At 42.5% G+C, this 15,549-nt stretch overlaps 1 protein-coding gene across 1 annotated transcript in view; it reads left to right on the top strand.

Annotated features, from left to right (window-relative positions):
- Positions 1-13,864, top strand: part of DNAH8 (dynein axonemal heavy chain 8) — a 223,098-nt gene extending 209,234 nt beyond the window's left edge. The window contains exons 72-76 of the mRNA XM_077754815.1: positions 1,246-1,430; positions 5,152-5,257; positions 6,993-7,245; positions 7,366-7,556; positions 13,614-13,864. Of these exons, the coding sequence (XP_077610941.1) occupies positions 1,246-1,430; positions 5,152-5,257; positions 6,993-7,245; positions 7,366-7,556; positions 13,614-13,864 (986 nt within the window). The remainder of the gene's footprint in view (positions 1-1,245; positions 1,431-5,151; positions 5,258-6,992; positions 7,246-7,365; positions 7,557-13,613) is intronic.
- Positions 13,865-15,549: the final 1,685 nt, after the last annotated feature.

Here is a 15,549-nt window from a genome sequence, read left to right as displayed (position 1 = left end):
TATGGACACTGATTCGTTCATTTCTCTCTTTATTAACTTTCCATCTAAACTCACAGACTTTGCTAGAAACTATGGATTCCCGTTTCCCATTGTTGGTGAGAACATGAATCATTTTCAGAAGTGTTTTGTTTTAAATTGGTGGCATTATCTACCTTTAGGCTTCTTTGGTTTTATTTCTTGATGAATGACAGCATTTCTGATTGAGATTTTTCACTTTGGACAACTTAATTTCATGAATATCAGTGAATAAGTAAAGAATGCAAATTTTCTCATTGAACAAAGATTTATTTAGAAAAATATTTCTCATAATGTGAATTCTTTTATATGCCCTATTTCACATGCCAAAGGAATGTAGGATTTTTATTCCTGAAGGTCCTCCTGAAGGTCTTTCAAAAGAACAGATCCTAATCTGCAGTATGAAGGCATGGTGCTTGAGTCCATGGGAGTGCCTTATCGATGTGATTTCCATCCACATGTAGAATCAAGATTAATGCAAAATTCAAGTCCTTTACAAATGGTATCATTTCCACCTAACGTTTAGATAGCAAACTAGGGGTGCCTGGGTGGCTCAGTTGGTTAAGCGTCCGACTTCGGCTCAGGTCATGATCTCACGGTTCATGGGTTCAAGCCCTCTGTCAGGCTCTGTGCTGACAGCTAGCTCAGAGCCTGGAACCTGCTTCGGATTCTGTGTCTCCCTCTCTCTCTGGCCCTCCTCTGCTCATGCTGTGTCTTTCTGTCTCAGAAAGAAATAAAACATAAAAAAAAAATTTAGATAGCAAGACCACATGTTTTTAAATATACTGCAAATTGTAGTGTTTAAGATGAATGTATCTCTCTGGGTAAAATGTTGGCATTTTTTCCTTTGAAAATTTCTTTAATCCTTTAGGTTGTCAAATATGCTTCAGAGAGGACTCTGAGATGCAAAGAGGGATAACACTTCCTCTAAACATCACAAATTTCCTCAGTAGGAAACAATTTCTTCAAGTGGGAGAAAACAGGCTTATGCAACATTTGTTTGGGATAAATTTTTCATTTACTTCGCTTGGTGTCACGGCTAACAACATCTTCTGGCAGGACCACAAATCTAAATTATTTAAGATCAGCGATTAAAGTTTTATAACTTTTTCCTTTGCAGTTCCTTCAAATTTCCCAGCACTGACCTCTGATAAATTCTTTCCTAATTTAAACCCAAAGTCCTTGTCCTTTCGTTTAAACTGTTTTTTGATTTTGTATTTGAATTGATATAGGTGAAAGTTGGAGATAAGGAATGTGATGTCATGGATACATTTAAACTTTACATTACTACAAAGTTACCAAACCCTGCCTTTACCCCAGAGGTCAATGCTAAAACATCAGTCATTGATTTTACTGTCACCATGAAAGGCCTTGAAAATCAGTTACTAAGGAGAGTGATTTTAACTGAGAAACAGGTAATAATTTCTCAAGGTAAAGGACTACTTCTAATAAATTATAATAAATGCTTAAAACGTATTCTGAAATTGTTAAGTATATGGGAAAGAAAAAATTAAGCCAACCGTATTTACCTTTGTTAACGTAAATATTTGTTTAGCTGTCTCAAGTTTTTCTAAGAAATCATGTATCAAACTCACCTGTCTTCCAACCCCAAATATGTGTGCGCGTGCACACACACATACACACACACATACTTTCGCATTACTCTGTCTACTTCGGTCTTTCAGCCTTGAGGTATGTTGGCTTCATATCTATAGTTCCCTGGATGGGTGATCTTTGGTGTACCTGAAAAATTCAATAAAATAGTGATCCTGGATGAAAAGAAACTGCCCTGAGTGAGTGTATTGCCACTGTAGAAGTTTCAACTACCACAGCCTAGTACTCTAATGATACACAGAGCCTAACTTTCATTTTAATTGAATAAAATTTGCATGAAAGCAGAGAAATTAAGTGTGATTGAGGGTTCTAATAAAACAAAGAACAACTTAAAACTGGAAGAGTTTAAGAGACTGATACAAGATTAAACTAATTTTTAAGATAAATCTCAGGAAACATTTAATGTTATGCATAAAATATGCTTGCATAAAATGTAATTATACTTATTTGCATATAGAAAATATATTTGCATAAAATCCAAGAAAGATTATATTTGCTTACATAGAATTAACTTGAGTATTGAGGGTTCAAGGAAAGGGCAAGGTTAGCAATAATAAGACAGAGAGGCTTAAAATGGGAGGGTGAGATTGACAGCAGAAGACTTAACAAGGAAAAGGGAAAGACAAGAGATAGGAATAGGTGTCACGGACACAGGAAAGACTTTGGAAGAGGGAAAGGGAAATGATACTCACACCAGAGAAATAGAGAGACTCAAGGGCGCCTGGGTGGCCCAGTCGGTTAAGCGTCCTACTTCAGCTCAGGTCATGATCTCATGGTTCGTGAGTTCGAGTGTCACATCAGGTTCTGTGCTGACAGCTCAGAGCCTGGAGCCTGCTTCAGATTCTGTGTCTCCCTGTCTCTCTCCTCCTCCCTGCCCACACTCTGTCTCTCTCTCTCTTGCTCTCTCTCACTCAAAAATAAATAAACATTAAAAAAAAAAAAAGAAATAGCCTCAGTAAAAGGAGAAGTGAAACCCTATCTGGGGTAACAGAGATGGTTAACTTGGGGCTGGCCCTTAAACGCCCGCCCAGTCCGGTGGAGGAAAGGGGGCACAGTCCCACCTTCTATTCTCAGTAGCTATTTGGTCTTGGCTTCAACAAATAGCTGGAGGCTTCTGCAGTCTAGTCAGGGAGTCATGGCACTTCCACAGACAGGCAGAGAGAGCATGGGCCTCATTGCCTCATCACCTGTTAGGGCCACAGGGTGCCTTCCGTAGGGGTCTAACTGGTGCTGTTGGTCTGTTCTAAGATGATTCCTCACTGGCCCAGCTGTCCCTGCAGGCTGCGGGAACTTCTGTAAGGCAGCTGCTCCCCTGTGTAAGGAGGCTACCCGCCGTCTCCAGAGGGCCCCACGCCTGCTCTTGTAGGCCTCAGCTCCCCCTTCGAGGGATACACTGAGGTGCTTACTCCAACCTTGCTGGACACACACACACACACACACACACACACTTACTCTGCAGGAAGACATCCTAACCATGATGTTCAGCCCTCTAAACTATCCCGCATTTACATCCTCATTTTATGGAAGGACAGAGACCAGAGAGAATAGGGTCTCAACCCATAACAGCACTTGGACTTTCCCCCCTGCCAGGCCTCCTAGATAAGCCTCACAGGTCATGCTGTCAAACCCACAAGTGTCCACTGTCTTGTGATGCTTGCTTTTCCAGATGATACTGAAAAGGAAGCCAATGTGATTTCATTTTGTCCACGGATTCCTATACTGCCACCCAGAGGTGGCATTTTATGGAATTTATGACCATTTTAATGGAAACAATGCATTCGGCATTCCCCTGCANCATCGATAGTAAAGTGACAGTAATACAAGCTCTCTTGGAGTTGGAGGACTGTCTTTGCTAGTAACAAACGGTGAGAATGAAAATGGGATGTTAGTTGGAGTTAATATTTCTTGAGTCCTCAGTTTCCGCAGATATAAAACAAAATTGTTGAATGAAATTTTGCACACTTCAATTTCACAAGTATTTATCAGGCTGGGTCCCCTCTCTGCAAAACCTCAGGGTAAGGGCTCTAAGGAATACAGAGGTGAAGTGGATAAACTAAACACACAGGATCTCAGCAGAGGGACCTAATCTACACACAGATTGTGATGCAAGCTGTGGCCGGTGTAAAGACGAACATGATGCTGTGGCTTCTGATGGACAAACTGGTTTAAGAAGACTTCCTGAAAGTGGTAGAATTTCTGAAGTGGTTTTTCAAGAAATTTTCTCAAATAAGTAGTTTAGAAATACTTTCTTTTAACATAATTCTAAGTACAGTGCGTGATTCTGTTTAAGGTCGGGGAAAAATGCTATAAAAATGCTACGGAGGCAATTTCAATTCACTTTACACTTAGCAAGAGTATTAAATCCATGTTAAATTTCCTGAGTTTGAAGCTTGCATTATGTTTGTGCAAGAGGATATACTGGTTCTTAGGAGACTTGCTGAAGTTTTTAGGGGTAAAGATTCATGACATCAGCAAATGGTTCACCAATAGTGATAACACTAATGATGATAAGTATGTGTGTGTATATATATATGTATATATATAGAGAGAGATAAGTATGTGTGTGTGTGTATATATATATATATATAGAGAGAGAGAGAGAGAGAGAGATGAAGCAAAATGTTATCTGGTGAATCTAGGCAAAGCATATGTGAGAGTTCATTGTATCAGTGTTGCAACTTTTCTAAAAATTTGAAGGTTTTTCAAAATATAACTTGAAAAATACATTATTTTTGAAGGAAAAAAATATGCTTTCCAAACATCCAGTCTAGCCCCTCTTGTAGAAGGAGATGTCAAATGATGGAAAATGGATTTGTATTGACAACTGGCTGTTATCAAACCAAACCAATTGCCTGGTGATCCCATAGGCAGATCCTAAACCAAAAGCTCACATTTGGCTCGGGTGGCCTCTTGGTTCCTTGATATTATGTCTCTGCTTCTACCACTTCTGCTTGCCAATAAAGTTGGCATTTCACACAGAGGCCATGTGGGAACAAGGCCAAAAAAATGGGACACTCTAATTTAAATAAACTTAGAGTCAAGAAGAGAGGAGGGATAATCAGACAAAATTTCTTTTAGCAGGGAAGCCTAATGCTACTGGGCATAATTTTTTTTTAAGTTTTTAAAAACATACTTATATTTGACAGAGACAGAGCACAAGTGGGGGAGGGACAGAGAAAGAGGGAGACACAGAATCCAAAGCAGGTTCCAAGGCTCTGAGCTGTCAGCACAGAACCCAACGCAGGGCTTGAACCTACAAACCGTGAGGTCATGACCTGAGCTGAAGTCAGATACTTAACTGAGTGAGCCACCCAGAAACCTCCAGTAGGCATATTTTTTTTAAAGTGTCCAGAGATACAAAAGTACAGATAGATAGATTTGATGAGTGATGGTAATTTCTTCTGTCATTCCAGAGGCACTTTGGTTTAAACTTTTAAAAATTGACAAGAAGCAATAGTAAAATGGGATCTGCCATCATGGCCGGTGATTACAGTTCTACTATTTCTTGTCTCTTGATAACAGGAATTGGAGTCTGAGAGGGTTAAACTTTTGGAGGATGTGACTTTCAACAAGCGGAAAATGAAGGAACTAGAAGACAACCTTCTCTACAAATTAAGCGCCACAAAAGGTACTGGGTTATTAACAAGTCACCAAAAAAAGGGTTCGGAACAAGGATTTCTAGGGCCCTCTTTTAAGGACCCTCATGATCATAGATGCTAGGAAATAGTTGAGTTACCAAGGCAAACTCAAGCGAGGCAATTTCCACCTAGACATTTGAAAAGGGGCCACAGGGAATCTGATTTTTGAATTACCAAACAGAGTCTGAGCATTTGAGAAGAACACGGCTTTCTTGATATGATTGCTCTCTTCTGAGAAAAGTAAGGGCTCCCAGTAGAGCTAGGTAACTCATAATAGGCTAATTTGCTTGCCCAAAGGAAACTAATGTGCTCAATCTAATTTTATTTTTAAGATCTACTCTTTCATTTGGCATTGAAATGAAGTTACCACAGTGGGCTATGAGGTGTGTAATCTGCGTCAGAGGCGCTTAGGCACCCAAGGCCCAAGCTCACTCTCAAGTTGCCTTGACCATTTCCTTAGAGGTCAGGGATGGGTTCTCCTCAGTACAGTCTGATTTGGGGAGGTAGTCTTTCTCAATAAATAAAAATATCCTCTCCCACGACAATAAAGTCAGCAAACACCATATTGTTTTGCAGTGGGGAAGTTACAGCAGCCTAAATTCTGCCATTGACTGTAACCTCATAATGAGTGCACTTTAATCCTTGGGGATAAACAAAAATCTTAACATCCAGAAGCATGTGGTGTGTCATTCCCATAGTGGTCTCCAGCACTACCTTCACGGGGACCTCATGGAAAAGTCCTTTCATCTGCCTTGATTGCACTGCTTGTCTGCATGAAGTTGTCTGTCCTCTGGTCCACTGACTTCTCCCAGCCACGTGGATACCAGTGGGTGTTCTAATATTAGCAAGGAGAGTGGAGGGTTCTTCTCCGGCTCCAGCCAAGAGTATGCTGGATCAAGGTGTCATCCCTGTCCTGTGAGGTCAATTGCAATTTGGACTTTCATGGTAGACCCAGAATGCCCATCAGAGTAACTCACCCCTTCCTGAAGCATTCACCTGCCATATAGAGTTCTAGGGTCAGGCCAGAGCACTGCTATTTGCAGATATCTTGACCTTTTAGCTCAGCGTGTCCCAAGTGTCTTTCCATATCTTAAAACCGAATGTATTGTCACACAGACGTGGTGTTTCTATTAAAAACGATAATGAAAGGTGAAACTAAAAATGAAGAGTTTTATTCCTGGTGGGACACTTCCACTATCCCCCAGGTTCCTCTTGTTGGAGCCATAAGAGGGACCGGAGTTCTCAGTGGCAAGGACTGCTCTGCTAAAGCTGGATAAAGAGGGTACCATTCTACTACAAGCTGGTGCAGAACACTGGATGGGCTCACAGCGTGACTCAAGCTGGATGGATGAGTTCATGACATTTTGCGGGGACCATGGAGGTGATAATGGAAGGGAAAGCCATGTCACATTAGTACATGGAAGTACATGGAGCCAGATATGGGTCTTCAGACATTTCCAGACCAATCATGGGGGCTGTCTGAGAATCACCTTTTGTAGGTTTTCAGGCAGCGTGGGGGACAACCCATCCGCGGGAATGTTTAGAAGGATTCAGGCATCTGAGGACAGTTGGGCTAAAAGCCTTTCCGTGTGTTAACATCTGCCCTTCTACCCTGGGGGCTTTGAAGAAGTAGACTTGAAATTGAACACGGCGATTTCAGAAATAATGTGGCTCCTCCACGGATTCCCCTTGTTGCTTTCTACGGTTTCCCTGTTTGAATTTTAGGTTCCCTGGTAGATGACGAATCTCTCATCGGTGTCCTCCGAACCACCAAGCAGACAGCAGCTGAAGTAAGCGAAAAGCTGCACGTGGCCGCAGAAACGGAGATCAAAATTAACACCGCTCAGGAGGAGTTCCGGCCTGCAGCCACCCGTGGGAGCATCCTCTACTTTCTCATCACAGAGATGAGCATGGTCAACATCATGTACCAGACCTCGCTGGCCCAGTTCTTGAAGTTATTTGACCAGTCCATGGCCAGGTGGGGAGTAACTTAAAATTCCCTCCTTTCCCCCATGCGGAGTCTCTTAAAATTTCTGTTTGTGTTCCTACGGTCTTAGGAATGGCTTTTTACTTCTTTGACTTTTAAACTGTATCGCAGATCTGAGAAGTCTCCACTACCTCAGAAGAGGATTACGAATATTATTGAGTATCTGACATATGAAGTTTTTACATACTCTGTCAGAGGCCTGTACGAAAATCACAAATTCCTCTTTGTGCTCCTCATGACCTTGAAGATCGATCTTCAGAGAGGAACAGTGAAGCACAGAGAGTTTCAGGCTCTCATTAAAGGTGAAGGGTTTGGAATATGGATGTGGTAGAGAGGAGAATGTTTCTGATATGCTCGTTGATGTGCTGTAGACCCATTTTTATAACACAGTGGGGATATTATGTTCCCGTGAAAGTGAAGTTCTTTATTTTTTTATGTTTTATTTTATTTTTGAGAGAGAGAGACAGAGTGCGAGTTGGGGAGGGGCATAGAGAGAGGGAGATACGGGATCTGAAGCAGGCCACTTGTACTTCATATTGGAAATTAATCCTATTCATTGCTTATCTTCATATTAAAAGTAGTATTAAGAAGATAAAAGAAAGAGTAGTATTTTCCTTAATTCAGTTAAACAAATATTTATTGAGCACATGCCATGCAAATCCACCATGCTAATGATGAGATAGAAGGATGAACCAGATATTGCTTCAAAAGAAATAACAGTCTCATAGTGGGAATATAGATCATTTAAATTTTTTTTGTCAATCAAGGCAGAATAACCTAAATGTTAGAAGAGAGCTATTGGACACCTGGGTGGCTCAGTTGGTTAAGCACCTGGCTCTTGACTTCAGCTCAGGTCATGATCTCACAGTTTGTGTGTTTGAGCCCCACATCAGGCTCTTAGCTGATAGCACAGAGCCTGCGTGGGATTCTGTCTCCCTCTCTCTCTGCCCCTCCACTGCTTGCTCTCTTTCTCTCTCTCAAAATACATAAAAATACACTCTGAAAAGAAAAAGAAGATGCCTAAAGACAAAGTGTTAGGTCTAAAAGGAAGGAGGGACATATGGTTGGCGAGGTCAGTAAGAAATCCTTGGAAAATATACTCTTACAGGTTAAGCCATAAATTTTTCAGATTATTTGATCCACGGGAAAAAACATTCCAATCTATTTCTTATGTTTTTTTCTCTTTGTATAAAGTTTAATTAATCATTTTCTGCCTGCCCCTCTCCCCACAAAAAGAAGAAAGTGGCATTTAAAAAGGACCCTGAAGGGTAGGTAGAAGTAAAAGACCCATTCCATGCTGAAACAGAACAGCACAAGGAAAGCAATGAATGAATGGGGTATGTAAATGGTGAGCCTTGATTCCTAGAGGAAGGATTTTCTTGATTTGGTGAGGGACAAGGAATTGTGTAAGGTGGTGATGTGGTCCCTCATGAACCTCTTACCATCTTTTAGGAAGATGACTCCATTAGACATGTATAGGGTTAGAGAAAAGAGGTTCAAGGGAGTTTATTATACTCTTCCCAGACACAGGTACTACATGCTCAGCCCAGGGTAAAGACAATGGGAATTTAGTGTTTGTTTGTTTGTTTGTTTGTTTGGAGACAGAGCACAAGGGGGGGTGGCAGAGAGAGAGGGAGACTTAGAATCCGAAGCTGGCTCCAGGCTCTGAGCTGTCAGCACAGAGCCCGATGTGGGGCTCGAACTCACCAACCGTGAGATTATGACCTGAGCCTAAGTCAGCCGCTTAACTGACTGAGCCACCCAGGCGCCCCACAACAATGGGAATATAAAGGCAGAAGCACACATGAGAGATCGTGGAAGTAAAATGTCAGCGGACCAGATGTAAGAGCCAAGAGAGGGGTCAGGAATGAGTTTAAGATTTTTGATCCATGTAAAGATTCTGGTCTGGTTGGTTGAAAGAGGAGTTAGTTTGAGAGGTGTCAGTGTGGGAGAATAATAAATGTGATTTGGAGACCTAGTTTCCATCAGAATAGGCCAGGTTTTGTGGCCATAAAAACAATCTCAAATCTTTCCATGGCTTGACACAACAAAGATAATATTCTCATTTATTTTCTTTCCAACATGCCTGTCATGGTCACCCAGGAACTGCTTCTATAATTACTATGGCAGAGGAGTGGGATAAGACAAATTGTGCGCTGGTTTTGAAAAGTTACTCCACAAGTGACACATGTCACTTAAAGGCTCCTCTCCCATCAACCAAAGCAAGACACACAGCAGCAACTAACTTCAAAGAGAGCAGGGACGTGCACTCCCCCCATGTGCTTGGAGGAAGGGGAAGCTGAGTGTTTTTGAACATCTCTGGTGACTGTACACATATGTTGAATTTGCGATATCCAACAGACAGTTAGAAAGGTTAGGCCAGATGAATTAGAAGAAGTCAGACACCTGCTAAGATAGGGCATAGAAATAAAAGCCAGAGCCATGGGAATGGAAGAGGTCATGTAGGGGGAAAAATGTAGACTATTTCTAAATTCATACTACAAGGTGGTAGGACCCAATGCACTTCTATTCTCAACATCCTATTTGTAATAAACAGGCAGTGAGCAATTGCTTCTTATTACTCCATTGTGTTCTTTCCCTACTTTAGTTAATTTCTTCCTCAGAGTCAGCTTAGATGACGGTTGTAGAAACCTTGCAAACAATTTTGCATGATCTCGGAAATTTCTTCTTTGACTTTTTATTTCTTGTAGTTCAAAGGAAGCTGAAATATGTCATTGGGTCCGTATTTTTCTCAGGTCTACCTGGTGAAGTTGATGTCTTTAAGTGTAGGCATAAGGCAGCGTGGTACAGTGAAGTGGGGGGCTGGACCAAGAAGCAGAGAAGTGAGTGGGGCTTTGTCACTGACCAGCTGTGTGAGCTCAGAGACCATCATCTGCCACCTCCATGTGCAAGAGGCTGAGGGGCCCCGAGGGGAAGTGCTAGGTACCACCCAGAAGAGGTGGGGCAGGTGGTACACAGGGTCCAGGCATACAGGTTTGAGGTCTCTGTGACATTTAAGTGAAGGGAACCTGAATCCACCAAACCTAGAAACTTCCTCTGATTCATTTCAGTTACCTTGAAGCTCTCTCATTTGGACTTGGGGCCACATCCTCAATGTCTGGGACACTGGGCCAGGGAAGGGGGGACATTGAAGCGTGTAGGAATCGAGGCAGCAGTGGGAGCAAAATGGGTGCCAAACATAGGAAGACCTTCTAACTGTGGAATACGAGTGAGATGGGAGGTGTACTTTGGATCTTTTCTTGTAGGTGAGCTGGACTTCCTTCCCGAATTCCATTTGCCAACATGGCCCCTGAGAAGGAGATAGATAGGATTTAGACGGAAGAAAACCTGGCATGTTGGGCAATAATGGGTTGTGGGAAGGATAAAGGAATCAGGGGCAGAAGGATGTCAGGTGCAAAGATCCTTGTCTCTTCCCAGTCTCCTGAGGCCGAACCTTGGGTAGGTATGGAAGAGTGCTCGAGAAACATCCGCAGGAGATGCCCCTGCATTCTGCCCAGAGCCAGATCCCACTTTGCAGCTGCTTGGCAGCTTGGTGTGGGGAGTGGCTAGATGGAGGCGCCTGACATTTGGCAAGCAGGAGCTTGGGCACGGACTGTTGAGAGGGCTGGTGTGCAGCAAAGGTCTAGGGTTCAAGCCAAGAAGCTGCAGGGCAGGGGAACTTTGTAACTGGACACAAAGGACGAGTCTCCGCGGATAGCAAGCAGCCCAATGTCCCCACAGGTCAGACAGGATTTGTCATAGCCCAGAGGATGCACTGCAGGGACCTCAGCCCGTAACAGAGACTGGAGGGCAGCATGTGGATCTGAGACACCCTCCCCATCAAGACAGCATCCCAACCCACCTGTCTCTCCCCTAATGCACCCAGCCAAACTAGAGCTAAGAAGGAGACAAGATCTTTGACAGAAAGGGTGTAAATCTGAGGAGACTGAGAAACACAGTGAGGAAGGAATTTGTGAGAACGATTAGAGTGGTCACTGAGAAGTTTAAAAAGGCTGCACATCTGGGTTGTGGTAAGAACACATCTATGACCCCATTTCATAAAACTGAAGAGTCAGGGAGAGCCAGATTGCCCAAGGCCAGGAGAGCCAGTGAGAAGAGTTTGGATTTAATTTAGTTGGCAATAGGGAACCATCGAATGTTTTATGAGCAGGGAAGTAGCATGAGCAGAGCAGTGCTTTAAAAAGATTAATTTGGATTGTATGATAGGTTGGTTGACAGAAGTACAATCAGCTCAGCAGTTAAAGAGTTGTTTTTTTTAAAAAAAAAAAAACAAAGACAAAATTGGTTTACTATAAAGTTTGTATCACTTTTGAGCTGTCTTACATTTTAACCAAATTATTTTCATAAAAGTGATATATGATTTTGTTTTCAATGTTCTTTACAAAGTTAGCAAATAGAGCCCTTAGGGATTTGATATTATTTTTATCATTTTTAACTCCATACTTAAGAGGGAAGGAAGACTTATTTATCATAGCAGAAATATTTGATTCCCCAGGAATGACTGTCCCTTTGTGTCAATTCCTACTTGTTTTCTGCAGTATTTGAAAGGTGCCTTTGACTTTCTTCTTCAACTGAGAATGTCAGAGCACTTTGAAAAATGAAATAGATACTAGGGACAATCCTGCATTATAGAGTAATTGATATATAACTATTCTTCCTGTCTGGTTATTTTAGAAAGATCCCTTCTATCTTTTGTCATAAACCACAGATACAAACACACCTTAGGGGGTCTCTGCTCTTGCCTTCCAGGTTGGATTGGACCTGAGCCTTCCAAAACAGAGAATTAATATCAACATAACAGCTAATGATTACATCATTCTTACTATGAGCCGACTGTTCTAAGCTTTCTACATACATTAATTTACTTAATCTTCACAGCAACCAATATGGTGGATTCTCTCATTGCACCCATTTGACGGATGAGGGAATGGAGAGAAACTGAGTTCTTTGTCTCTGAGTTTATGCATCCAGCAAGTGGGAGAGAGAACCAGGATATCTTGGGGAGCAGGATGGGCTGTGATTGCTCTGGGTTAGTGGAGGTACACCAAGATGCTTGAAAAGACTTATTGTGGCTTAAATGTCTTCTCCTGATGTCTTGGAAGCTTACAGTCACATGAAAGCATTTGTTTTTTAAAGAACCAAGAAGAAAATGCATTTGTCTCTAAGTTAGAAGAGAGTCCTTTGAGTCTGCAGGTGATGCTCTCTGATGATTGCTTCTCCTATAGTAAACTTGTTACTAGCAGAAATGGACGGCTTTCTCTTTCTCCAGGTGGCAGAGGAAGGTTTACCTGTTCTAAGGGTGTTTGGCACTCAGAGCAGCTGACCCAGAGGGGAGCAAAGGGATTTATAGGAGCTGAATACTTTAGCTCATTCACCTTCTCAGGAAGGTGCTAGAGAGAGAGCAGACACCCGCATTAGTCCCCTCCACCCCCTCTTTTGCCCAAAGGTCCATACAGGAAGTGGAGGCACTTGATGAGTTCTTCAGGAGGATAATAGGATTTAAAAGTTCAGAATCACTGTTTTGCATACATACGAATTAAACAACATAGCTGGCATTATTGTGATAAAACGTTACCAGAGACATGCAATCGAAGACTTTTTTTGAAACTGTAAACATAATTATGTGTCTTGGTGGAAGATTGTCACACTGAGGATGCTCTTTTGATTTGTGACTGGCTTCAAAATGTGATCCAATGGTGTAATTCATTCTCTCCACCAGACTACGAAAGAGCAAGGGTCTTGGTTTTCTCTGCTTTATCCCCAGTGTCTGGCATATGCTGATACACAAAGGATGTTCAGTAAATATTCATCGCGTAAATGAATGACTAAATGATCTGAACATGAGTTATTCCCTTAAAAAGCCATAAATTCTTATATCCCTCCTGCCCTCCATCTATCCATTTTTTTGACCTGGCTAAAAAAATAGTATTGAGTATCACACTTCTGGAGCAGTGAGGACTAAGAAGTGACTTTTAAAATTACACATGAAAAGATCAAGCTATTCACTGGTATCAAAATTGTAAATGTCATTAAATTGATTGTTTAAAAAAATGAAAAGCCCCCCCCCCCCGCCAACAACTGCAACCACGTGAGAAAAATTCTGTGCAGTGAGAAAAGAAGTTGCCCTCTGTGTTTTATAAGACGGTATAAATCAGAAAAGATCACAGTAAGGCGTGGAGGGAATGTACCTCAAAACGATAGCCACATTATCTGTCTTGATTATTTTCCAATTTTCTCATCTTCTCTGTAATATGGTTGTCTCGTGTCTGTTACTCGGAAAATAAATGTCTAAAAATGAAGCACAGGCTGACCCGATTCCCGCGGATGTCCTTCCCCAGGGGGAGCAGCTCTGGATCTGAAAGCCTGCCCTCCCAAGCCGTTTCGCTGGATCCTTGATATGACCTGGCTGAATCTCGTGGAGCTGAGTAAACTTCCGCAGTTTGCAGAGATTATGAACCAGGTAACAGAGGGCTGGATAAAAGTACACATCTGTAAACCCAAAGTTACCGGGGCCATTTTAAATGGCGCCCCCTGGCGACAATTCCTTCACCCAAAGGCTATCTGCAGTAGCCTAGCGTTACGGCACTAAGCTCTCAGGGGGAGATTTTGGAGGCAGAATATCAGAAGGAGCCTTGTCATAGGGGAAGGTGACTGCCTTTTCTTCCTGTGTGGTGGGCATGGGTCATTCATAAGCCTGCTTAACAAGCTGTCCGAATCCAAACAGGTAGGTGGACCCTTTTATTGTAGACTTTTGATGTTTTTACATTTGTACTGCTGCTTCTGATTAAGTAAATTGTACACATTTGAATTTGAGGCACATTAAGAGGTGTGGGGCCTTTTTTAAAAAAATCATTCTCATGGTGAAAATATAAAATGGTGAAGGAAAATGGTGAATATGCTGAACAGGTCCTGAATCACCTGTTGCTTTTCTTTAAAAAAAATTTTTTTTAACACTTATTNAGGCTCTGAGCTGTCAGCACAGAGCCTGACGCAGGGCTCAAACACATGAACTGTGAGATCATGACCTGAGCCGAAGTTGGACGCCCAACCAACTGAGCCACCCAGGAGCCCCTCACCTGTTGCTTTTCTTATTTGAAAATGTAGATTTGTTACTGTGGATTAGTTGTCCATTCAGTTCTCACTGGAGAACAATTGTGGAACTCAGCATAAAGATCATTGTTTTATTTCTGGGGTCTGCTGGTCATAGCCACCTGTCAGTGATGCAGGGCCTGTGGCTTCCCAGTGGCAGATGCTGAAAACCATCTTTTTGGGGTTTTCTGGTGATTGACAACCGGGGTGATGGGTGGACTACAAGTTGGCAGAGACCTCATGCTGTCACCACCGATCCCCTCCCCCCACACACACACACACACACACACACACACACACACACACACACACACACCCCTTGCCTAGCCTCCACTGTTTAGTGGCATTTCTGAAACATTATGGAGACTCTACCTATTCAGCCATGGCTGGTTCATCTGTGGTGGACAGTAACTTTTGTTTTGAGCCACACAAGTCCCTCAAGCCCAAACAAACAGTCTGGGACGAAATAAGGTGGTCTGAATCTGGCCAGGACTGGTTTGGGAGACCTCAGAGCCCACTGGGGAAAAAATTAAAATTAAAAATTAAAAATCATTCACCAATTGCGCCATCTGCTGGCGGTTATATTGATACTGGGATAGGCATCGTCGTCATTTTGCCTCTGTTGATTAGAATTTAATTACCCGTGGTGAGGAATCTGGCAGCTACTACTGCTTAACTGTAGAATAAGTACTTTGCAATAGCTATAACCGTGCAAAGGAAGTATTATTGGCCCCGCTTTATAGATGAGAAAACAGACTCAAAGAGGTTAAGTACTTGCCCAAGGCCTCATAGCTGCTAAATGGCAAAGCTGTCCTCTGACCTCATGCTCTTTCCCTGACATCATGAGTTATTTCTCTCCCAGTCACCATTGGATGGGCCGGAAGTGAGGAAGTGGTCATTCTCAGGAAAGCTGCAGAAGTTCAAAGGAGCTGCCATAAGGTGGCCATCGGTTTGGGGGTGTCTGTGGGAAGAAAAGGCGGAAGGAGAAAGGGATCAGTCTCCCAGTTGAATGGGTGTCAGGAAGTAAAATGGAAGTAGTCTCGAACAGCAGCTGCCCTGCTTTGGCGTCTCAGGCTGAACCGTTTAGTACCTGGAAGTGGTTTTGTTAACAGAACCAGGAAAAGGGATGGGGAGTGGAGATGAGCGGCCAGTGGGGCTGGAAGATACCCCATTGCCCATCACAAA

The sequence above is a fragment of the Crocuta crocuta genome, unplaced genomic scaffold (genome assembly GCF_008692635.1).
Source record: "Crocuta crocuta isolate KB4526 unplaced genomic scaffold, BGI_CrCroc_1.0 scaffold132, whole genome shotgun sequence".
Classification (NCBI taxonomy): Eukaryota; Metazoa; Chordata; class Mammalia; order Carnivora; family Hyaenidae; genus Crocuta; species Crocuta crocuta.
The sequence above is the reverse complement of the archived record's forward strand: the minus strand, read 5'-3'. Positions and strand labels throughout refer to the sequence as shown.